Source organism: Etheostoma spectabile, chromosome 14 (genome assembly GCF_008692095.1).
Source record: "Etheostoma spectabile isolate EspeVRDwgs_2016 chromosome 14, UIUC_Espe_1.0, whole genome shotgun sequence".
Taxonomy (NCBI): Eukaryota; Metazoa; Chordata; class Actinopteri; order Perciformes; family Percidae; genus Etheostoma; species Etheostoma spectabile.
In genome coordinates, this window is record NC_045746.1 from 18293559 (window position 1) to 18316360 (window position 22802).

General features: G+C 39.4%; 5 protein-coding genes across 10 annotated transcripts in view; 1 reads left to right on the forward strand and 4 right to left on the reverse strand.

The window, feature by feature from the left end:
• Positions 1 to 984, reverse strand: part of slc52a3-2a (solute carrier family 52 member 3-2a) — a 4748-nt gene extending 3764 nt beyond the window's left edge. Inside the window, exon 1 of the mRNA XM_032536052.1 lies at positions 725 to 984. The gene's annotated coding sequence lies outside the window, so the exon portion shown is untranslated. The remainder of the gene's footprint in view (positions 1 to 724) is intronic.
• Positions 985 to 3672: 2688 nt separating this feature from the next.
• Positions 3673 to 7032, reverse strand: slc52a2 (solute carrier family 52 member 2). Its single transcript, XM_032535393.1, has 4 exons — positions 6790 to 7032; positions 5180 to 6029; positions 4919 to 5042; positions 3673 to 4259 (listed from the first exon to the last, which is right to left on the reverse strand). Exons 1-4 carry the CDS (start codon positions 6917 to 6919, stop codon positions 4041 to 4043), a joined length of 1323 nt encoding a protein of 440 aa, XP_032391284.1. The 5' UTR covers positions 6920 to 7032; the 3' UTR covers positions 3673 to 4040.
• On the forward strand, positions 6989 to 20354 carry fbxl6 (F-box and leucine-rich repeat protein 6). Of its 2 annotated transcripts, none has more exons than XM_032535392.1 (11): positions 6989 to 7024; positions 14203 to 14820; positions 15535 to 15693; positions 15821 to 15884; positions 16410 to 16541; positions 16744 to 16851; positions 16971 to 17084; positions 17775 to 18006; positions 18354 to 18597; positions 18799 to 18965; positions 19284 to 20354. In XM_032535392.1, the coding sequence occupies exons 2-10, from the start codon at positions 14285 to 14287 to the stop codon at positions 18926 to 18928; spliced, it is 1719 nt and encodes a 572-aa protein (XP_032391283.1). In that variant the 5' UTR covers positions 6989 to 7024; positions 14203 to 14284; the 3' UTR covers positions 18929 to 18965; positions 19284 to 20354. The 2 variants fall into 2 exon arrangements, with proteins under 2 accessions (XP_032391283.1, XP_032391282.1); XM_032535391.1 differs by lacking the exon at positions 6989 to 7024 and adding an exon at positions 13339 to 13407 and having other exon boundaries at positions 14206 to 14820.
• On the reverse strand, positions 7906 to 15621 carry LOC116701606 (uncharacterized). Of its 5 annotated transcripts, none has more exons than XM_032535390.1 (4): positions 15516 to 15621; positions 12387 to 12487; positions 11857 to 11940; positions 7906 to 11555 (listed from the first exon to the last, which is right to left on the reverse strand). In XM_032535390.1, exons 3-4 carry the CDS (start codon positions 11915 to 11917, stop codon positions 9019 to 9021), a joined length of 2598 nt encoding a protein of 865 aa, XP_032391281.1. In that variant the 5' UTR covers positions 11918 to 11940; positions 12387 to 12487; positions 15516 to 15621; the 3' UTR covers positions 7906 to 9018. The 5 variants fall into 5 exon arrangements, with proteins under 5 accessions (XP_032391281.1, XP_032391278.1, XP_032391279.1 ...); XM_032535387.1 differs by having other exon boundaries at positions 11857 to 11923; positions 15516 to 15607; XM_032535388.1 differs by lacking the exon at positions 15516 to 15621 and adding an exon at positions 13168 to 13376.
• On the reverse strand, positions 20096 to 22796 carry LOC116701609 (plectin). The gene is made up of 2 exons (XM_032535394.1): positions 21734 to 22796; positions 20096 to 20680 (listed from the first exon to the last, which is right to left on the reverse strand). Exons 1-2 carry the CDS (start codon positions 22779 to 22781, stop codon positions 20652 to 20654), a joined length of 1077 nt encoding a protein of 358 aa, XP_032391285.1. The 5' UTR covers positions 22782 to 22796; the 3' UTR covers positions 20096 to 20651.
• Between the last annotated feature and the right edge of the window lie 6 nt (positions 22797 to 22802).

The window sequence follows — 22802 nt, forward strand, 5'->3', positions numbered from 1 at the left end:
TAAGAAAAAGTTTAAAACATTGATAAAAAAAAGCCTCAACAAAAGTGTGAAGACAACACAATGGTTGAGGTAAATTAAGCTTAAAAAAACTGCATAGTTCCCCTTTAAGTCGACAAACACTTGACTACACAAAATGTCAATTGTAAACACAACACCACAGATTTGTGTGTTACCATGACGGAAGCATCCCTCTGCCAACACATTCTGAAAGTGACTTATTCCTAGATTGGTTAATGTTTATGTAATGTTTTCTTCAAGTCTTGTCTTTAACCTGGTTAGCTGTGGAGTGAGCACTGTCACTGTCACGTGAGCTGAAACATTAAATTGTTAGCCTTCATGCAATTTCACTGTTATTTTCCTTTTGATCCCAGGCAGGGTGTGGGTAAATCCCGCTTAAAACACCAAGCATACAAAAAAGATAACATGACCACTTACTGCACTGGCAACCATTACATAAGCTAGGAAAACATCTGAAAGGGAATTGTTTATTGGGAAAAGAAACTGCATGCTGCGGAGTTTAGTGTTAGAGGAGAGACTCATAAAGCAGTGTTAACGGAAAAATAAGAATGATCTGGTAAATCTGGAACCACAATCCTCGTTTTTTATATATTTTGATGTAGTGTTGTAAAAGATGCAAAATAGCAGAAATCACACACATTTCAAATGTTTCATTAAAGCATAAATAAGAATGAAATGGATGGCATGCACCCCTGCAGATACTCACATGCTGTTTGCTGGAGAGTTTAAAGTTTTCTGCAGAGAGAAAGAAGCCAAAGTCCTGGGCAGTATAAACTCTGCGTGTGCACCAAGGGATTAAACCCTCCTCGGGGTAAGTGGGTGTGAGAGAATGTAACCAACCATGACACACGTTTGCTTAACTGATCATTGTCTCAGCCCTGAGTAGCTTCACTGTTGGGACTTGGAGGATCATCACATGTCATTTACAGCGTGTCATGCAATTTCTCTAACTTGAGGCAATTATTTGAATAAGTGAGACGCATTAACAAATCTACAGAATTTGTTAATTCTGCTTAAGGGGATCAGGGGAGCAGAGGTGAAAGTGAGTTTGTTTACGCCGTAAACTTACACAACTACACATTTCATTAGTTGATTTAAGGTGGACAAGTTATTACAAATCCCCATGCACCGAAAAAACAGTTAATCTGTGTTAATTTAAGTGATCATGTGGAGCATTATTTAGTAGTTATTATTAAAGTAGTAGTTTCACATTTTCAGAAAAACTCTGATTTGCTTTATTGCTGAGTTAGATAAAAAGATTGATACCATTCTCATAAATGTCTGTTTAAAAATAAGGCTACAGACAGTTAGCTTAGTTTAACGACAATACTGGAAATGTGCTAGGCTAATTGATCAAAAGAAATAGTCTTAGCATGTTACCCTCCTGAAACCATATACTTGACTGCTAAGTGACTCAAGAACCAAGATGTTTATTGTGTTATGCACATTAAAAACAGCTTAGACCATGCAAAGAGAAACTTAGGTTGCTAGTGTTTCTTACACAACAATAACAAGTTATAATAATGAATATGTCAGGCAGCAGAAACAAGAAGATAAAGAGGCAGGAGGAGAGGAGAAATCATTATGGAAGGCCAAGCCCATGCATGGCATAGATCACTGACAGATAGAAGCAGCTGCCAATGTAATCTACCTATGGCTGGAAAAGGCTGGTCTGAAAGATAACACAGAGGCACTAATCATGGCAGCGCAACAACAGGAGCTAAGCACACAATCAATAGAAGACAGTGTTGAGCAAATCAGAGAGGACCCCATGTGCAGGCTGAAGATACCCCTAGACAGTCCAGCACATTACAGCAGGGTGTAAGATGCAGGCAGGTACGGTATATATGGAACGCCATAACCAAGTGACTGGCATAGTGTACAGGAGCATCTGTGCCGACTGCCAAGTACGGGCTGGAAGTCCCACGGTCGAAGTAGTAGGAAACTCCAAAGGTCGCTGAGAATGGCAGTGCTAAGATACTGTGGGAGTTCCAGATCCAAAATGATAACATGGTGATGACTAACCAACTGGACATCATCATCGACGAACAGCCGAAGAAGGCAGTTGTGATAGATGCAGCAACCCCAAGCGACAGCAACATCAAGAAGAAGGAACACAAGTAGCATGGAAAAAACCAAGGACTTGTAGGAGGAGCTAGAGAAGATGTGGAAAGTGAAAGCAACAGTGGTTCCAGAGGTTATTGCAGCACGCGGGGCGGTAATCCCCAAACTGGGACAGTGGTTCCAGCAAATTCCAAGAACAAGAATCTTCTCTGTCCAGAAGAGCCCAGTCCTGGGAGCAGCTACTGCACCGAACCCTCAGGCCTCTGCTAGAGGACCCAAGCTTGAAAGAAGGAAATAGACCAACCTGTGGGGAATTTTTAATGTAAGTCTTCAGGAGATCAATTCATTTAATTTGATACTTTTTATCAGATGTCTAGTGAATTTTGAAAACTCACCTTCACAGAATAGAATAACATGTGTTGTTTAGCCGGTTACTAAATCAAACTTAACTAAGTATGAGTGGACCAGTGATGAATGAAGCATTTTTTTGTATGTACCTTAATTAATGTTGCCTAAATAAAAAAAAGTTGAGCAATGAAGCAAGTCAGTCATCAAAGTAAATCTAAAGGCAAACACAAAATACTGCAATATACATAATTAATCCCGGTTGGGATTTTCCTCTTATCTAATTATGCAGCTATGATCTAGCTATTGTTGTAGTTCGCTGTTCCTTTAAACTCTGGATAAGAGCTCATTTCAATGGTTATCCTGTAATAACCTTTCACAGATCCTACTGGGAAAAAACAACACTGTTTAAAGACAAAAAAAAGCTTCATTTACTAATCATTTAGTGTCCTTCATAATACACTTTTTTTTTTTAAAAATACAGCAAGCACCGTCAATCATTTTAATTCAAACAATCAATTCATTAACTGTAAAGTCAGCACAGAATTTAATGGATTGATACATTAAAAAAGCAAGATTACAAACAAAGTTAAGGCAACCTTTACATTTTCTTCCTCTGTAAACTTCTGTAGAGTATAATGAAGTTATGAAGTCTGATGGACTGTAGCAGCATTGTTAATAAAATCCTTACAGGGTATTAGTGTGTATCAAAGATCAATATTATTGTGACACAATCCCTTGTTTAACAAAACTGTTCACTTATTCCTTTCTAGGCCAAATATTGTTCCCTTAAGGTAACATTACATTACTGTATATTTAGAATTAATACAAACCCAAAATGACTGGTAAATAAACTATTTGAATATACAAAACATGTTAAGCAGTCAATTCTAAAAGGAAATTGAAAACTTTGAAAGCCTTGTTTTAGTACATTTAAAAAATTGTCAGGCACAAAAATAATTTTGACTTCAAGGAATGTCACCGCATCTATGAAGTGTTTGTTTATGGCAAAACATTATACAATTTCCATAATGCTGACTTCAGCACATCTGAATTATATCTGACTTTGATGAAATATAATCATATTATACGTGAATTAAAGGGAAGAGGTAGACGAACATTTGAAAATAGTCACTAAAATAAAAAATAAAGAACATTAGCCGTTCCGTATGAATGGGCCTGTAGTTTGCTACCAACAATCTGAATATTTCCTATGAATTAGATTCAGGAGCAACAAATGGGGAATAAGTTAATGATTGTGTCCCTGAGTATGTAACTTTTCACACGGTTTATTAATGTAGGGAAAAAAACATCAGCTGCTGATAGTAAACAACAAACAGAGATGTATTATTGGGTATTACTGCATCATATGCTTTTTACATCCCCTTGTCCAATGTGCAGCAACACAATGCTCCCATTATCTGGAAATGTTTTCACAGATCAGAGGCCTCTGAATCAGGACAGGATGCTTCATTGGTGGCATGATCCACAACCAGACAGATGAAGACAGATGTGATGTTTCACTTGTGGAGCCCCAAAGACTGGGCTAAAACAGTCATTTCTCATGATAAAAAAAAAAAAGAAAAAATGAATTGAGAAAAACATGACATATCTCACTCGTGCTTGCTGCAGTTATCCACACATGCCTTGGCCTCTTTGAACACGTGATATACGCTGACCAGAGGGAACATGGTGAGCGCTCCGATAAGGGAGCCGGCCTGGATAGAGATGCCGCACCACAGCAGGGCAGAGTGACCCGCCTCGTGAAGCAAAGTCCCAATCACAACCTTTAGATAGGAGAAGATGCCGGTGAAGAATATCCCTGAGATGACCTGTAGAGGACAGAAGCAAGTAGCTGGAATCAGTGGTGGACATTGTGAATGTGGAAAAAACAGATGGAGTGAAAAACCTTTTCCAACACCACGGATAGCGGCCTTTAATAACTCCACGAGTTACAAACCCTGGCAACATCAAGCGCGTCCTGGCCGTGTTCATCACTTTTTAGTTTCCCTTGGAAACGGTTTCCATTGTTGTCTGTGCTGCAGCATTTTGGCAGTTAAACTGATGAAGATGGTTTCTTCATTTGATTGTTTGTCTTGTTGTATGTGTTTTCTTAAGTTAGGTGTGGGTTAAGCGCTCAGGGTCACGGTAGCAATCACTTTACGCTTTATGCTGTTTTTTGTGCATACAAACAGTGTAACATGTCCACAGAAGTTGGACAGGACTGTGTGTGTGCAACTTATTAAGTGAGACACAAATAAGACAGATGTGATAATAAACTGTATGTGTAGCTTTCACTACTGTGGATGCACGGGGCATCCATGTTGGATCTAGAGCTCAGGGTACTGCAAGGTTGTCTGACTTCCCAATTTCAAGGGCCGTGTTTCTGACTTTGACCTCCGAGTACAAAGAGAACTTACTATACAACCGGGGTATTGTGTCGATACATTTTAAATGATACCCAGCTCTATAAATATGTATCACCACTCACCACTAAAGCCACACCAGCATGGTTTCCCAGGAGTGGAGGACAGGGGCTAAGTGCTGCTAACGCCAGGAGATACGCAGCAAATACTCCGCCTGCTAAAGACAAGAAGCCCAGACCAGTAGAGGACCTGGAAAACAAAAATGGGGACAAACAAAATACTGTAGCCAACATTTTTAAAAGAAAAGATGGTCACAACTATTAAATGTAAGCGTCTTACAAATATTTAAAATAATGTATGTACTTAAATAACTAACATTTTCTCACCTCAGGATAAAAAACATAGCTACAAAGCAGGCCAGGGGGTTGGCTATGTTGCCAAGGACCACAGAGAGGTGAAAGGTCATGGTGCTATAAGGCAAATAGGAGAAACTCTGTACAGACGGCAGGACCCCGTTGGTGAGGGCGTTGGAGACTGCGAGCAGAGACAGCAGGTAGATGTTCCGCTGTGTCCAAAATGTCTGTGGCTGTTCCTCCACTTGCACCTGATCCTCAGACACCGGTGTCCCTCCGTTGTGTAGCGGGTGTGTTTCCTCTCCATTCTTTCCTGCTGCTGAAGTGTCAGACTCCTGGGGCGGTGCATTTTCCTGTGACTCTATCCGCCTTTGCATTAAAGCCTGGAAACTCAGCGCTGAGATTGACAGCATGACGCACAAGAACCAGAAGAAGTTCTGTACGGGAAAGTTCTCTTCTAAATACTCTGGCTGCACTGTGCTATTTACAGTTTTACACTCCAGCTTCCCAACGCCTTGCCCTAAGGCCACAATACAAGGAAACAAGGCGCTGAAGCCCTGGCCAATGAAGAAAGTACGAATGTACTGAGGGGGGTAACTGAACATAAAAGGCAGGAAGGTGACGTTGGACGTACAGCAAACAAAAGACAACACAAAGGTGATGAGCAGGAACACCAGGGACCTTTTTTCTTCAGCGATTGTGACGGTGTGTGACCAGAAGACAGCCAGGAAACCCGAGGCTACCACGGCCAGCACCTGGATGCAGTGGATGACGAGGCGTTCGTTCAAACGTCCTGGAGCACAGTGGTGTGTGATGGTCACTACTATTGGACCAATGTTCCCAAACGCTATCAGCACTGAGATATAGGCTGGCAGGTTCCACCCTAAAACAAGAAAAGACAGTTATCAGTGAGGGTAATAAACTATAGGTAAACAAACACAATGGTCACTTTATTTTCTACATCTTAAAATGAAAAATGTAACAATGTTTTGGGGTTGACAACTGGTGCTTTCAGGAAAAACTTATAAACCAACTTCTCTTGTACTTAATATGAATTATTTCCAGCAATTACAACACATTGACAAATTAAAGTTGTAATCTATATAATCAAAGACTCAGATATTTTTGCCTTAGTAATACTACATGGCAAGTAAATGTGCTGCATGACAAAATTCCAGCAGAAATCAATTTAAAGTATAAAAAGTAAAAGTACTTATTTCGCAACAGAACGACAACTCTGTTATTTAAAAAACTGTATTATTTAAGTAATTATTAGTAGAGTACTGAATTACTGTGCAGATACATATAACTATATATGCTGGTGGGTAGTTTAATCAATACATTAGTAACAAGTAACAACAGCTGTAGAAATGTAATGGAGTAATGAGCACAATGTTTCCCTCTAAAATGGTATGAAGAAGAGGAATAATCATCTGAACTTTGTTTAAATGGTAGCTACGTAATGTACAATACTGTTGTGCCCCGTAACTTTATACTTAACATGTAAATTATTACATTATTGACCAAATAATATTAAATATTAAAGCAAATATGTCCAAATTATGTGTCTATCGTTATGTTTTAATAAAGTCTTACATAAAGGCCAGACCAGGTGAACATATAATCTCATTTGGAGCACTGACCTTCAGGCAGCACGTTGACAACCACCGGGAGCTCGAGCCACAGACTGTTTACGGAAATCCAGGAGCCCATGGCGAACAAAGCCACCAGCACGTGGGTTACCGCCGCGCTGCTCCACCATCTTCCAGCCATGGTATTACTGCGACCACAGACTACTAACCCGTTGGTTGGTTACCCGCTTGACTTTAGTTGAAAAGCCCCGGACTGCAGACCATAAATATACAGTCTATGCTACAGACAAGCAGACCTAAATGTGGGCGGTGTTAAACGTTTAACCCCGCCCGCCGCGCAACTCTTAATACGGTGTCCGAACAGGGACAAGAACCAAACGTGGCGAAATGCAGCGATTTAAAAACTATTAACTTAATCTTTGGTTTTAAACATTAACCACATTTCCCGTATCGAGACAGTAGAATGGACAATTGTTTTTATTGTCTAATGTCTACTGTTTGGGGCGGTCAGTTTTCCAAGGAACTTGAAGGCACCATCATCACCGAATTCACCAATGCTAAAACCCCTCAAAGACTAGTTGTCTGGTTTGAGCCATACGGATGCATTCGTTTTCCACCCGCTGACATGTGATGCGGGAGGCGTCAGACACCTATTCAAAAGTACGTTTTTTTTTACCTCTAAAAAGGTTATACTCAAGGATATTTATTTGTCATAGTCAATTTATTTATATAGGACGTTTAAAAACAACTGGGTTGACCAAAGTCCTTCACGAGGTAAAAACAACAATGAAACAATTGAATACAGAATAGCCTACATTCCAAAAGAAAATAATGAACCAACAATGGTAATATCTTTCCTTAGCTGGAAGGAAAGGCCAGAGAAAAGAGATGTTTTTAACAGTAATTTGAAGTGTTCGAGAGTGGGGGTGGTTTGAATCTGAAATGGTAATGAATTTTGCTGGTTATGATTTATACACTGAGTTGCTGTAAATATGTTAAGACTGTATGTAGTGACTTGTCACATTTGGAATGATGATTCCAAAAAGCCTCTGTCATTACTGCTCAGGTTGGTTTTGTAACGCTGAACTCTGATCTAAATGATTAGATATGAGCCTAACTTTTTCTATGTGTTGATATCACACAGATGGACAAAAATAATAGTAAACATTTGAACAAAGATGTTTATTTTGTCAGAGGTTATTACAATATATTTTAAGGCAGCAGTGGTTTATCAACTGACTTCTGCATGATCACAATGGGTACAATCTCATATTAAAAAAATAACTTCTCTGCAAAAAAAGAAAATGGGGCTAACTTTCTAGAAAAGCCTTGTTACAATACATCACCATGCAAATTATGCAACCATACCAAAAGTGTAAGGGCCGCAAAAACCAAACCACATCGATTGGCAATGGAAATACAGTAAAGGTGCTGACACACCAAGGAGATTGTCGGCCATTTCTCCAAGTTGTCTAGGTTTTGCAGTGTCTGAACCTTTGCTACTTGACGCTTTTTCCCCAGCAGATTAAACATGTTGAAAGGGTGAGAGGAATCCATTTAATTGGCTACTTAGCTTAAGCAAATTAGTGCACAAGAAGAAAAAAAAAATAATCAACAGTAGAATTGACACACAGAAAACTTATTTTTCATCATCTCATCTAATCAATCCCATACACATTTCTCTAATTACATGATAAGCAAGCATTTTGAAAGATTTACATACCTACATTACAAAATAAATACAATTATTTCCTATACCATAATACGTAACATAAAGTGTATTCACATCTCTTCCTCTGCAGTTGTCAGTACTAGACTGGGAACAGAACCCCCAAGCAAGCAAGCTAACTAGCCAGTCAGCTGGCCACTAAACAAGTACAATTTAACAACTGAATTGAGTTTACCTTTTCAAATGACAATTAGATTATCGCTGCCTGCTGACATGAAGAGTTATTTCCTCTCGGACTGTCCTTGCTAGTTGGCCTTCGACTGTAGTCTTTGCAGTGTGTGTTCATGTTTTTGGCCAAGACACTGGCAATGTGAGGAGACGCTACAGTCAGCCTTCGTCACCAATAGTTCTTTCCCATCTGCTGGATGTGCAAGCACCGTAACACACAACCGCTACATCTGGGACAGAGTCATACATTATTGCACTTTTGTGGAAATACTGAGGTCATTGTGTGTATTTTTGATTGTTTGTAAATGAAAAAAATCATATGAGGAAGTCACATTAACATCATTCTTTCTCAATATCACACTTTTTAGATGCAGTGAAAGCTGTCATGGGTGGCTGTTTTCACCGTAACCAGTGGCAGCATCTGTTGCGTCTTGGAACACAGGCTTTATTTTGGTCTTTCTCGGCGCCCAAACAAGAGAGTACCCAGGTTTGACACGAGGAAGTGCGAGCTTCAGCTTTAACACCATTTGTGTGCTGTTGTGGAAATCACAACACAAGTTTGGGTCTGGGTTGTTTAGTATCATTTTATGGTACAAGATTTCACAACGCATCGCTTCCCGTTTCTCCGCTCTGGGTTTGCCATCAAAACGCAGCAGCATTTTGTCGACATCCTGCTGGGACTTGCATGGCCCTCCGTTTCTGTTCACTGTGGCGATTATGTAATCCCTATCCATGTTCTCCTCAAGCTCTTCATGTACCTTTGGTACCTTTTCTTTTTTAATACTGATACCTTTCTTCATCTGAGGACTGTAGTCCTCTTTTTGGCCAGTGTGTGTATTCCTCTTGGCATGCCAACCGGAAGATTCATCAGAGCCAACATCATCAGATGAGCCAGATCGGCCATCGTCTTCCTGAGAGCTGTCCAAGCTCTTGTAAGAGCGTTTGGAGGACTTTGGAGATTTTTCCTTTTTGTAAGGGTCTGCATGGCCTGAGGGATATTCTGCCATCAAGACAGAGAACGTGCAATTTACAAGTTTTAAGCTCAAATCAGGTGAAGGAACTTGGGAAAATGGTCCCCCTGGAAGGAAATCCTTAAGGTGTTCCTCAGTGACCGCTGCAATCACCTTTATTATCCTCTTCAAGCACGCTCTGATTAGGTCTCTATTCGTGCGCCACTGGCCACAGAAATGAAACACTCCATGAAAAGTTTTCTCCTGCAATGGGAACTGCAGAAAAACATTGGTGGCCCCTTCAGGTTCCAGCAGTGTTGAAGGATCTTTGGACCAATCAAGGTACTTTTGGTAGAGACAGAGTATGTACTGGCTGAAGAGCGAGTACTCTCCTCCGCTTTTCAGAAGCTGCCAGTAAGGGCCGACGATTTTGCAGTAGACAATGGCAAGAACGCATACAAGGCTCTGTATCACCGAATCATTAGCATCAGTGGCAACACACTCCAGAATAATGTTTGGGCATTCGTCGTTGTCCATCGACAGCAAATCAGAGAAGAAAAGAGCCATCTCTTTGTGATGGTGGATAAGACCCGCTGCAGCTTCAAAGTAGTTTTTGAATCGGTTCGACTGTTTTGCCGTAAGTCTGGATGGATTATTTTTTTCCTCACAAAATGCTTCCCAGTGTTTCCTGTAGTTTTGGGTGGCACGGGTGCTCGGGCTTAAGATATCACAAGCCATGTGGATGTAGCGCGAGGTGGCGCTCTCTGACATATTCACAAAGTTCTTGAACTTTGGAAGCTTGTCGCGGCCCAGTTTCTCTCCCATCGACAGAATTATCTCTCTTTCAAAGTTCATAATCTGCTTCTCCACGGCATCATAGACGTCAACGAGGAAGTTGGCGTTGCAGTTTAAAAACACCGCGGGATAAACAAGTGAAATGTCTTCACTGAATGTGTCCAGTTTTCTCTCAAATTCTAACATGGCTGGATGCTCCCTGCATGTAAGAGCATACTGATTTCTGAGGAGATCTAAGCAAACTTGCTTACATGCTTCGTTTTTTCCGCCGTACACTCCTGACATCTTTTGGACGGACACCATTGCAATGTCAAGTAGAGTCAGAGCCTCTTGTTTGTTAACTGAGGTTTCCTCTTCACTCTTGGATTCATCTAAATCCTCATCACTTTCATCGCGCATAGAGACGTCTTTCAGTCTGTTCATCTCGGGCTCCTCATCTTGCATGATTTCATAGCTCTCGTACTCCTGCTTGATTGTAACTTTTTCATAATTTATTGTTTCGTCTTTCTTAATGCGTTTCTTCGCAATTAATCGTGGCATTTTTTTCCGCACCAGTTCAAATGGACTTTGAAGCACATTTTCCATCACAGCATTTCTCCTGTGACTCCTCGTTTCATAATTCCGGCAATACTGTTTTAACTTTTTTATCTTGGTTCTAAGGACTTTATATGCCTTTTGAATGTCCCCATTCTTACAATACTCAGGGTTGAAGTTCTTAAGCCAAGTAACTAGAACCACTGGCGCAATTCTCTCCCTGGTGACAAAGTTGCATAACTCGAGAATCAAACCGTTTGTGACTTCGATTGACTGCGCTCGCTCTGAAAAATCCCTCATTTCCAAAAGATGTTGTCGTTCAACTCCGATGCTATCACATATTGGGCCAACAAAGTTAAAGTTGACGTCTGACTCCAGGAAAGTCCGCCTCGCGATACTTCCCAGACTCAAGGTTGTCGCGATGCCTCTTTCAATCAAACGACGGAAGTCAGCTGACTGATGACTGGGGAAAGTTTTCTTGAGCCAATCTAAAACGGCAAGCCATGGGAAATTATTTTCCTCTCTCATAAGTCCTACTTGAATCAAAACTCTGTTCCTGCATGGCGCCTTTTCCAGCTCCAGTCCTTCTCCTGATTGAGCACCAATGAAGTCTGCAACAAGCTTCCAATAGTACTCATCTCCTAAAAAACAGAATGGTGACAAGTGAACAGAAAGTAGTGCTGGACAAAGAGGGAAGGTTGCAATTTTTAACAATAATGGATGGAGGTGGGAATTGCTTAAGGGGAAACCTGAAATTGAGCTGGATTACATGTACTGTATTTGTTTTTTCTGATGAATGGCAATGTAACCACCGAAGATGCAAAGTATGGGAATCATGCTAGAAAAACACAATTAGGTAATTGCTAGTAATACATGTATTATATAGAAATTTAGCTCATAGTCATCAGAATAGCAGCTTTAGTACATGGCCATTTTACTTACTCAAATTATTTTCAGTTACAGCGGCTTTACCACAAAGTGAGAAATCTTGGCTCTCCTCCATTGAGTGCTGTTTTAAAAAAGAGACTAAAAAAAAAAGTTGCAATCAGCAGCAAGAATAACCACTTAAAGAAGAAAGGGGATGTTTACAGTATGATTTTACAGTTTGAGTGCACAGTTGACTTGTGACTAGTGTTTCATAATGTCCACCATCCCACTATGGCTGTTTTCTGTGTATTACAATTAATTATAGCTATTTTTTGTAAATTTCTCTTTGTCGAAAATTTCCTTTGGGATGAAAAAAGTGTCTATTTTACCCTCATTCAATCCCAACAAGCAGAGTAAGATAATCTGGAGGCTAATACTACAAATGTATCAATCCATGACAATGGAAAAGACAATAAAGTTAGGCAAAATTACATCATAACATTAGCAAAAAGTAATAAAATTGTGCTTATAATTTTCTGTCAGCGTTTCATACAGTGTGTGCCCCTGAATCAGTAAGGACATGAAACAGAACATAATTGTCATACTTTCAGTGTTGTCTTGTAGAATGTAGCCCTGCAGAAAAGTGGCTCCCTGATGAATAGCTCTACGAGTATACTGAAGCTCTGGAGGAAAAGTAACTCCTATCCTGAAAAAGACAATGACATGTTAAACAAAATTGTACTCATTCTGATGGTTTAGGTGGTGGTGTTGAATTGTATTATGTTACACAAGGGGGTTTCTAACACTAAGCCTTCTCTGGATATAAACAGTGGCCAAAATATCAACAAACGCCCCACATCATATCCCAATACAGTACAACAGCACCACAGACTAGCCACCAAAACTGTGTCTACAAAACCTGAACATTATGACCTTGGGTTTATTGCAGGGCCGTTGTATTGGAGTGCATTATTTTAAAGTAATAACATTACCTAATCAACTGGAAAATTAGTGTACATCTGTGTTATTTTGTTTAGCCTTGTGGGAGTTGGGGGGTCCAATCCAAGGAAGAACAAGACTTTTCTTTCTTAATTCTAATACAAATAACAACACCAAGACGATCTTTGCGGGTTACTGGCTCTAACTGTGAGCGGAGAATACAAGCATTATCGTTGCATCTGCAAACGAGTGCACCAACTTACCCCTGCATGCTAATGTTAGCTTTGTGAGCAACTTGCTAGTGTTAGCAGAAACTTTGCCTGCAGGAAATAGTTTATTGTACCACAATAATCCGTGAAAAAAATACCAGATCAGAAGCGCTGTAATGCATTCTGTGACATTTTACAATTAATTTCAAACGGTAGTATTCAGAGCATACTCTCTTACCCAGTAACTAAAGTTGCACAGCCGTGACAATTCTTCGATTCTCAACCCCACAACACAAAGCGTGGTAGACGCTAAACATTGTGCTCTGTTCGGTAATTGGATAGTTTTACAGAAGGCGGGCTGTTGTCGAGGTCTCCACCAATCACAGAGGATATGTGAAATGCATTGTGGGTCTACTACTGAGGTTGGAGTTTGCCGTTCGTTTTGGTCAGTCTTCTAGCCCTAGCTAGCTAGCAGCAGGTAACATAAAATATCAACGAAATACCTTTTTTTATTTCAGAAAATATTTTTGTTAATGGTATTATTTGTCAACGCAGAAACCGTTGTTATGCCAATGTTCTGTGACGTTATGTTACTCGTTAACTAACTAGCGTTAACACAAGTTAATTGTATGAGTGAAACGTTAACCTTAGCTAGCTTATTTAGCTTAACGATAGACAATTTGATATATTTAGCTTGCAAACAAATGTACGTTGCCAATGATGATATGATGTGTAAATGCTTATTTTGTATTTAACTCCATAACAAAACGTTGTTCAATAGTTGATGTTAGTTATTCGATAATCTTTTTCTCTCACTTTATACAATCCATGATGTGACTGTCTGGTCTTCCGTTGACAAACAATTGAGGATGCGCACGCAGCATTCAGATAGAAAACACATTTTTGAAAACGATGACTTTTATTGTAGTTACACTATCGTAGAGCAGTGTTTCCCAACCAGGGGTATATGGTTGTACTTGGAAAGATTGAAGAGCAGCTCAACTAATTCGAAGAGGAAAAAATAAGAAATTGTGTGCGGTGTAGCTTTGTGCTGTGTTGTGCCACCCCCTGCAGTTAAGTCTTACACAATACACTTCAAAACAATCTGTATTGGTGTACTGTAAGTAAGACACAAGATATGATTGATCTTACAAGTCATTTTGTTGTATGCACTTTCTCCCCATCCAGTCTGCTGCATGACATGATGTGTACATTTTATTAGCCACAATAAATCATCCACACGGATACAGACAGATTTTTTGTGATTTTCTTTCAGATGCCTTTATGTCACCTCTCAGCCAACGTTTGGTTTTCTTTGAATGAAGTTTGTGATAAAGACAAGTTAGCAGCACACAATGGATTCCCCTGAAGCAGAGGCTTCAACCCACAGTGAAAGAAGAGAAGACACTGCACCAAGCACATCAAATACATCAGGTCAAGGAGAAGATGGACCAAAGCCAAAAAAGGCTTCTTTTAAGAGGACCACTGGTAAGCCTGCAAATGCAAAAGCCAAGAAGCATAAAAAGGCCAGAGTCTCCAGGCCGGCCCAGCTTGGCTACACTGTGCATCAAGGCGAAGATATGCTTCTTGTCATATCAAGTTCTACTTCTCAGTATGATGGTTCAGCCTGGACTCTCCCAAAGAAGGGAAGCAAAAGGAGGAAGCTAGCTAAAGTAAAATTAAAAGCTAATCAGATTAAGAAAAAAAAGACAGTCCGTGTCAAGCCTAAACCAGCAAACAATCCAGTTGCCAAGGAAAAAGAGGACACTCATTTGTTTATGCTGCAGAACACAACAGATCACAGATGGGGTCAAAGTCTTCCCGAGGAGGTGCTAATCAGTATTTTTCAGATGGTGGTTGTCCAAGATGGCGCTGTACCATTCCTATGCAGGTAATAATCACATGTGATTGTGTAGTTTAGGTATACTTAAATATTCAACATTTATACTATGACCTGATTGAGATACAGGACTTACAGATCCTTTATTTCAATATTGTCGTTTGTCAACTTTCAGTGGAAAGTTTGATGATGATGTGATCATGTCCTGTTGTAGCTTTACAAAATGATCTTGTCCAAATTAATTATTCTAAAATTGTATTTAAACTCTCACAAAATACATGTATACATGGAAAGAGTTTTGTCTGTTTTAATGCATAATAACATAAATTTGGTTAATTTAGAAATTATTCTGTATTAATTTGCTATTTCATGATTAGAACTGTGAATAACGATTATTTTTACGATTGTTTAAACTGCAGACTGTTTTGTTGCCGTTGTTCATTTGTGCCATTAAATGCAAGAACATAGCAAAAAATGGGCATCACAATTTCACAGAGCTTAATTTGATGTCTTAAACTTAGCCTGAAGAGGCAATTTTGTTCAACCATCAGTCCATAACCCTAACATATTTGAATTACTACCATAGAAGACAAAAAAAACAGCAAATATCCACATGTAATTAGTTATTAATAAGAATAACATGAATAATAGAAGTTTCATTCTATAATTTTTCAATGATATCATCCAGCTAGAGCACTGCTATTTGGGAGCCATCAATTCCACTCCAATCAAATTGTATTTTATACGCGTGTGTTTCTGGTGTAGGGCGGGCAGAGTTTGTCGTCTGTGGAACGCTGCTGCCTCCAGTCCCGTCCTGTGGCGTAAAGTGACTGTGGGTCACTGCTGGATTGCACCAGGGAAAACCCAGCTACCTAAAACTGAGAAGAATATTAAGGACACTGTTAACTGGCTGGCACAGAACAGGTCTGTGTTATTAGTTTTATGATGAGGTTTTTACATTATGCAAACTGTGATTAATTTTGTGCTTAGATGTCTTGAGTTTCTTTTTTTATATCTTGCAAAATAAATAAATAAACTGCTTGTTCTCTAGATTCTCTCAGCTACGAGACTTCTCTCTCTGTCACTGGACAAAGAATGTTACCTATGCAGTAGAGGTAAGCCTTCAAGATTAGAAATGTGTTTTTTTTTTTTTTTAAACTATATATAAGCTTCTGAACACAGAAACTTTATTTTTAATTAACCAACCAGATGGAAAAGTATTTTGGCAAAGTTTTTGTTATTTTTCATCCCAAAAGGTCAAATACTTGCAGGTTCTATCTTCTCAAATGTGAGGGCTTGATTCTATTATTTGTCCTATGTGACAATAAAGTTGGGGTGTTTGACAATTTGAATACATTACCTTGGGCTGAGGGTATTCATAATCTGGTTGTATAGACAAAACAATCCCAAAAAATAATCAGCAGATGAATCAATAATGAAAGTAATTGCTAGTTCAATGCTGATAGTCTGTTTGAAGACTTTCAAACTAGAGTTTTGCTCTAAAATAAGAAAACCGTTCTTCCATTGTATTTTTTTTTCTCACTAAAGTTTGTCTGATAAATTATACGTTGCTATTTTTATCACCAGATTTTAAATTTGCCATGTGTTTTTTCCGGCATATATGCTGTGATCAAATTTAGGTTGTGTCGCAGTTCTGCCCTCAGCTTCACTCCCTCAAGCTCTCCTACTGCACAGGCCTGACTGCAACAGCCTTCCACAGCCTTGGTCTGCACAGCCGGTCTCTGCAGAGCATCGATCTCCAGTATTCAGAGGTACATTTTGAACCAGATCAATTATTGGATGGGTTTCATCGTAAAGAAAAGTTATTGTCCACCAATTGTTTAGTTCCATTGTTTAGTTATTGTCCATTTTGGTACACCAGTTACAGCAAGCAACTCACAGCAGGGGTTAATTTACCACCTTCTTGGTTACATATTGAAAAGTAAATTTGTAGAAAACTTGTGTTTGTTGTAGTTTCAGGTTGAGGGACTCCTGGAGTACCTTGAAAATAATGGGATCCAGATCAAGCAAATTTTGTTCACTCATGGTTTAAAGAATGACAGACTGCTGACTGCCATCACTGTAAGCACCCCCCTCCTTTTTCTCTCCAAACTATGTTTTTTTGCATACATTACCCACAGCCCCAGCTATGGAGGACAGATAAAATTGGTACACTCAACATATCATATTTGTCTTTTCAGAAGGGAAATTGTCCTAATCTGGAGTTGTTGGAGGTCAACACAAAGCTGGACAGTAAAGGCTGTGAACTTCCCATTTGCATCCAGGCACTACAGATGGCGTGCCCTAAACTGAAGGTAAAAAAATGAATTTTCTTATATAAACTACTATTTCACTTTACCATGCCAATCTGACTATTGTGACTATATGTAAATGTGACTGATTTGCAATTATTTTTAATATTATGTTTAATGGATCAGGCTCTGTAGTTTCCTTGATCCCTGATAAATGAAAAAACTGACATATTAAATAATAAACAACATTTTGAAGCTCTTGTGTACATATGAATTGTAATGCTTTAAGAGCTTAAACAATTAATTGCTTTGTCAATCCACAGAAATAATTGCGACAGGAAATTAATTGGAACTTAGTTTTGATAAATTCTTCATTGTTTCAGTCAGTTTTAAAGCAAATAGAAGATCATGCTTTACTTTGTCATATATCACTGTAAGATGAATATCTTTTGGTTTTGGACAAAACAAAGAGATGTGAAAATGTCTCCTTGAGCTCTAGCAAATATAATGGACATTCTTCCCAATTTTGACATTTTTTATAAGCAAATGATTAATTTATTAAATAATGTGCAGATTAATCGATAAGAACACTCGCTAATTGCTGCCCTAAATCCTATCTTGTCTATTGTCTGTGATACATTTCACACTTTCCATGTTGGGTGTCAGTGCATGATGACTTCGTATGCTGTGTGGGCACCGCATTTAACCATGAAACTTGGTCATCTATTGTACATCTATTCAACTTCCCATCAGACCTTCCGGATGCTGAATGTCAGGCCTCTGCATAAGATGATGCGTAATGCTGCAGATTCAAAATTAGGCTTCCCGTTATTGGAAGAGCTGTGTATCGCAACCACCTCTTATTCCTTCATGACCGACAAAGATTTGTGGGACATCCTCTTTGGCTCCACCAGGCTGCGGGTGTTGGACCTGCGAGGCTGTTCTCGAATCACATCATTCGGTCTCGCAACACTACCCTGTCTTGGTAGGTCTAACTCATGCAATATATATTTTACCTTATAAACATTATTATATATAACGTTATTAAGTTACTTAAGTATGATTATAAAATGGGACCTAATGTGGGGCACAGTACTGAAACGCTTAGAATGGTATTTTTATATTTAATCCACAATCACTGAACAGGACCTGAACATTTATTGAGGTCACAGAAATACTTACTTTTGCTCTGCTTTTTATACTGAATACCCTTTAAGCTATTGTACAAATGTATAGTTATTAAAAGTAATGTTCACAATATCAGTGATCTGAATTTGCATTAAAAACCCTTTTTATTAAATAACGCTACCTTCCTTTGTTGTGATTTGGCAGAGCTTGAATGTCTGTTCTGGGGACAGTATTTCAACAGCAATGTTACGTTGTCATCACCTAAAAAGGGGCTTCACATGGTGACCCAGAAATGGAGTCGAACACTGCAACAGCTTGACATCGCAAATCAGCTCTTCACAGAGGAGGACTTGGAAATAGCGATGAGTCACCTTGCTCAGGTCACAGAGGCAGATACCCTGCGTTCACTAAACCTGAGCGGGACCAGGATTACACCACCTGCCCTCAGGTACTCAATGTATAGTTTTTAATCTTAACTCTACCAGTCAAATAAACTATAAACTTAACCTTTTAAATGACAATCTGCAGACATGCAGAACTGAATCAAGCATTCACATTTGTAAATTCTGGGTACAGCAAGTTTCCAATTACCACTATCTTTTCAAGGATTTCACAACAAACAAATTGCTATTTGTACTTTATTTTGCAGACCAGTCATTGGCCAGATGACTGCTCTTAGCTACCTCAACCTTTCATCCTGCCGTTATCTTCCGAGGGGAATGAAGCGAATTTACCGTGGCCAAGAAGACATTCGCCTGCTACTGGACAAATTGGAGTAGTCAATATTCATATTCATTTGGTTCCAGAAATGGTTTCTGGCATATGTAAATGTGCTGTATTTATATAGCGCTTTTCCAGTCTTAACAACTGCTCAAAGCGCTTTTACATCTACAGGAAACATTCACCATTCACACACATTCATACACTGTGGCCGGGGCTGCCGTACAAGGTGCTTGTACTCATCAGATAAACACTCATACACATTCACACTCCGATGCGCAGCACCGGGGGCAACTTGGTGTTCAGTGTCTTGCCCAAGGACACTTCGACAATGACTGCAGGGGCGGGGATCAAACCACCAACCTTCCGATTGGCAGGCAACCGCTCTACCACTGAGCCACAGCCGCCCTTTGTATGCATATGTGCATGTCTTAAAACACACTTCTTTGTGGATTATATTGTTTAAGTAACGTGGATATTTTACCTATAGGTCTTTTTGTAAATGTTTTATATGAATATTGTTCACACAAAACAGTTGAAAAATGCAAAAGCCCGTCTTATTGTGCTAGAAAGCAAAGGTTTGGAATCTAGTACAAAGCCTGTTTCTGTTGTATTATTGTCAATTAATGAAAGGTAAAAGCACTGTCTACATGTACAGTTAAGAGACAGTGACATGTTGGATTTAAATACATTTATAGGCACCTGAAATGTTCTCCTGCAAGGACATCCAGTTGTGTATACCTGGATTTCTTTGATATAATATTTGACTCTTTTTTATTTTAAATTTTTATATACATTTTGCACCAAAACAAGAAAAATCAAGAAATATTTGACATTGAAAATAAATGTTGGACGTCATTAAAAGCATTGTTTTATATTTTCTTTGCACTAGAGAGTGCTGTACACTCAAGCTTAATTTTCAGAATTGCCAAATGTGGTCTGTCACGCTGCGTTCATACAGTTGTCAAGGACATTCATTCAAGTATTTCAAGTTAGACATATTTCACACTCTTTGAAATGACAATTGTTTGCATTTGATATGCTTTACTGTTTTTGAACAGAAAGTATCATATGGGTGTTTAAGTGCTCTAAAAGTTGCCCACCCCATGTGAGGAGTATTCAACAAGGAAATTATTTTACGGTATGTGTTGTACTGAATTGATAAAAGTTCCCAAAATGTAAAGATGTTCATACAAAATTGCTAAAAGAAAGACAAGATCAAGTACTTATATCTCACTTCTTTATTGGGCCACAGACAACAGTTTGCACAAAAGGTTTTACAATAGCACAAAAAACCAAATGTATGGCTGGCCGCCAAGTGAGGTTAAAGCAATTCATTGTTTACTTTGGAAGCAAAAGATTTCAGCAAGAAAAGCTTTGCCTGCATGTTATAAAACAACAAAATCTTGTTTGTACAGGCAAGGTACAAGTATGCTCATGTTATATCAATGTAAAATCAATCCAATCTTTAGACTCCACAAATGACATAAAAAACGTTAAAACAGGGAAATTTTGCAAATACAAAATGTAGTGTTATCAGAGGAAATTAGAATGTGATCAAAGGGTCTGAAAACAAGAAAAGGGCAACAAATACATAGTGTAATTTTCAGAGTTAAGTCATATAAGACCAGTTGGCATTTTTACAGCGGATAGCAGGCTATTGAAATAACTGACGATAAAATGATTTGTTAAAAGCACAAGGAGAAAGTATTAACTTGTATTATGAGTACACTGAAGGTTAAAAATTCAAAGGTTAATGCTTTTAGAAAGGTTTTCTTTCCGTCACTTGTGCAACGGAAGTAAGCTCAGGCCTGTGATGGGATCAGTGACACACCTCTCAACCAGCTGAAGATAGGTGAGGTTCTCTTGGGTGTTGGGGTAAAGAAGCCCTTGGTGTACATCAGCGTCAGACAGAATCTGTTCATTTCTTCATCAAAGTAACCTCTTGTATATGCTACCTGAACAGGCACTCTGTGACTGTGCACTGGTCAATTATGCCTCCTGTGGCAATTTGCGCTTCTAGGAAGAATTCCATGATCTTTCACAATGAGATCTTTGTTCAAGGCTTGGAACAACGAAATTGTCTTTCCAGTGTAGGGATCTTTGTATCCTGTAACAGCCCTTTCTGCTGAAAGCAGTTATTTTTCCACTCTTTGCAACACTCTTGAGCCACAGCTTCCTCTACAGAAGTTTTTGTTGTTTACTGGGTCGATTACAAAGCCAGTGGCAGCTTGGGCTTCCAGCGAACCAGAGAAGTACCTGGAGTTAGCGGCCTCTGCTTTTGGCTTCATATATACTCAGGGTCTCTTTGGTGGACTGAAGGTACACTCCTGCAATGCTGTTAGTTCCCTTTAAGTACTTACGTACTGAGTCCATTTCACTTACTTCTGTCACTGTGACTTTTCCAGCAGTAAGATTTTTGTAGAGGTCCTCATTGATGATTTTTGATTCAAGCAACTCAGTAGCAGTGACATCCTTTCTGATTCCATGGAAGCTTTGAACTTCAGTTTTCTCTGTAACTGTAGTGGTGATGGTAGTTGTGCTGCTGTCCACTTTTGTTTCTGGTGGTTGGCACATGACAAGTGATGACGATGACGTTGTTGTGGTCTGCTGCTGAATGATTGTAAGGATAATTTCCAAGAAGCGTTCAATTGTGATTGATCCAGACTTGTACTGTTGCACTAGCTCTCTCCTCTTTTCCTCAGTGATGTATTTGGAGTACAGCAGTTCCCACAGAGACACTGATGTGCCATGGTATTTCCCTCCTGCTCTGGTTGTCATTGTAGATTTCAAAATAAGTTTTGTTGCCTCATCGACAAAGAAATAAAACTCGCCTTTCTTTGCAATGACCAGTAGGCTAAGGCCTGTGATGGGATCAGTGACACACCTCTCAACCAGCTGAAGATAGGTGAGGTTCTCTTGGGTGTTGGGGTCAAAGAAGCCCTTGGTGTCATCATCAGCGTCAGACAGAATCTTGTTCATTTCTTCATCAAAGTAACCTCTTGTATATGCTACCTGAACAGGAACTCTGTGACTGTGCACTGGGTCAATTATGCCTCCTGTGGCAATTTGCGCTTCTAGAAGACGAATTCCATGATCTTTCACAATGAGATCTTTGTTCAAGGCTTGGAACAACGAAATTGTCTTTCCAGTGTAGGGATCTTTGTATCCTGTAACAGCCCTTTCTGCTGAAAGCAGTTTATTTTTCCACTCTTTGCCAACCACTCTTTGAGCCACAGCTTCCTCTACAGAAAGTTTCTTGTTGTTTACTGGGTCGATTACAAAGCCAGTGGCAGCTTGGGCTTCCAGCAGAACCAGAGAAGTACCTGGAGTTAGCAGGCCTCTGCTTTTGGCTTCATATATACTCAGGGTCTCTTTGGTGGACTGAAGGTACACTCCTGCAATGCTGTTAGTTCCCTTTAAGTACTTACGTACTGAGTCCATTTCACTTACTTCTGTCACTGTGACTTTTCCAGCAGTAAGATTTTTGTAGAGGTCCTCATTGATGATTTTTGATTCAAGCAACTCAGTAGCAGTGACATCCTTTCTGATTCCATGGAAGCTTTGAACTTCAGTTTTCTCTGTAACTGTAGTGGTGATGGTGGTTGTGCTGCTATCCACGTTTGTTTCTGGTGGTTGGCACATGACAAGTGATGACGATGAGGTTGTTGTGGTCTGTTGCTGAATGATTGTCAGGATCATTTCTAAGAAGCGTTCAATTGTGATTGATCCAGACTTGTACTGTTGCACTAGCTCTCTCCTCTTTTCCTCAGTGATGTATTTGGAGTAGAGCAGTTCCCATAGAGACACTGATGTGCCATGGTATTTCCCTCCTGCTCTGGTTGTCTTTGTAGATTTCAAAATTAGTTTTGTTGCCTCATCGACAAGAATAAAACTCGCCTTTCTTTGCATCACCAGTAGCTAAGGCTGTGA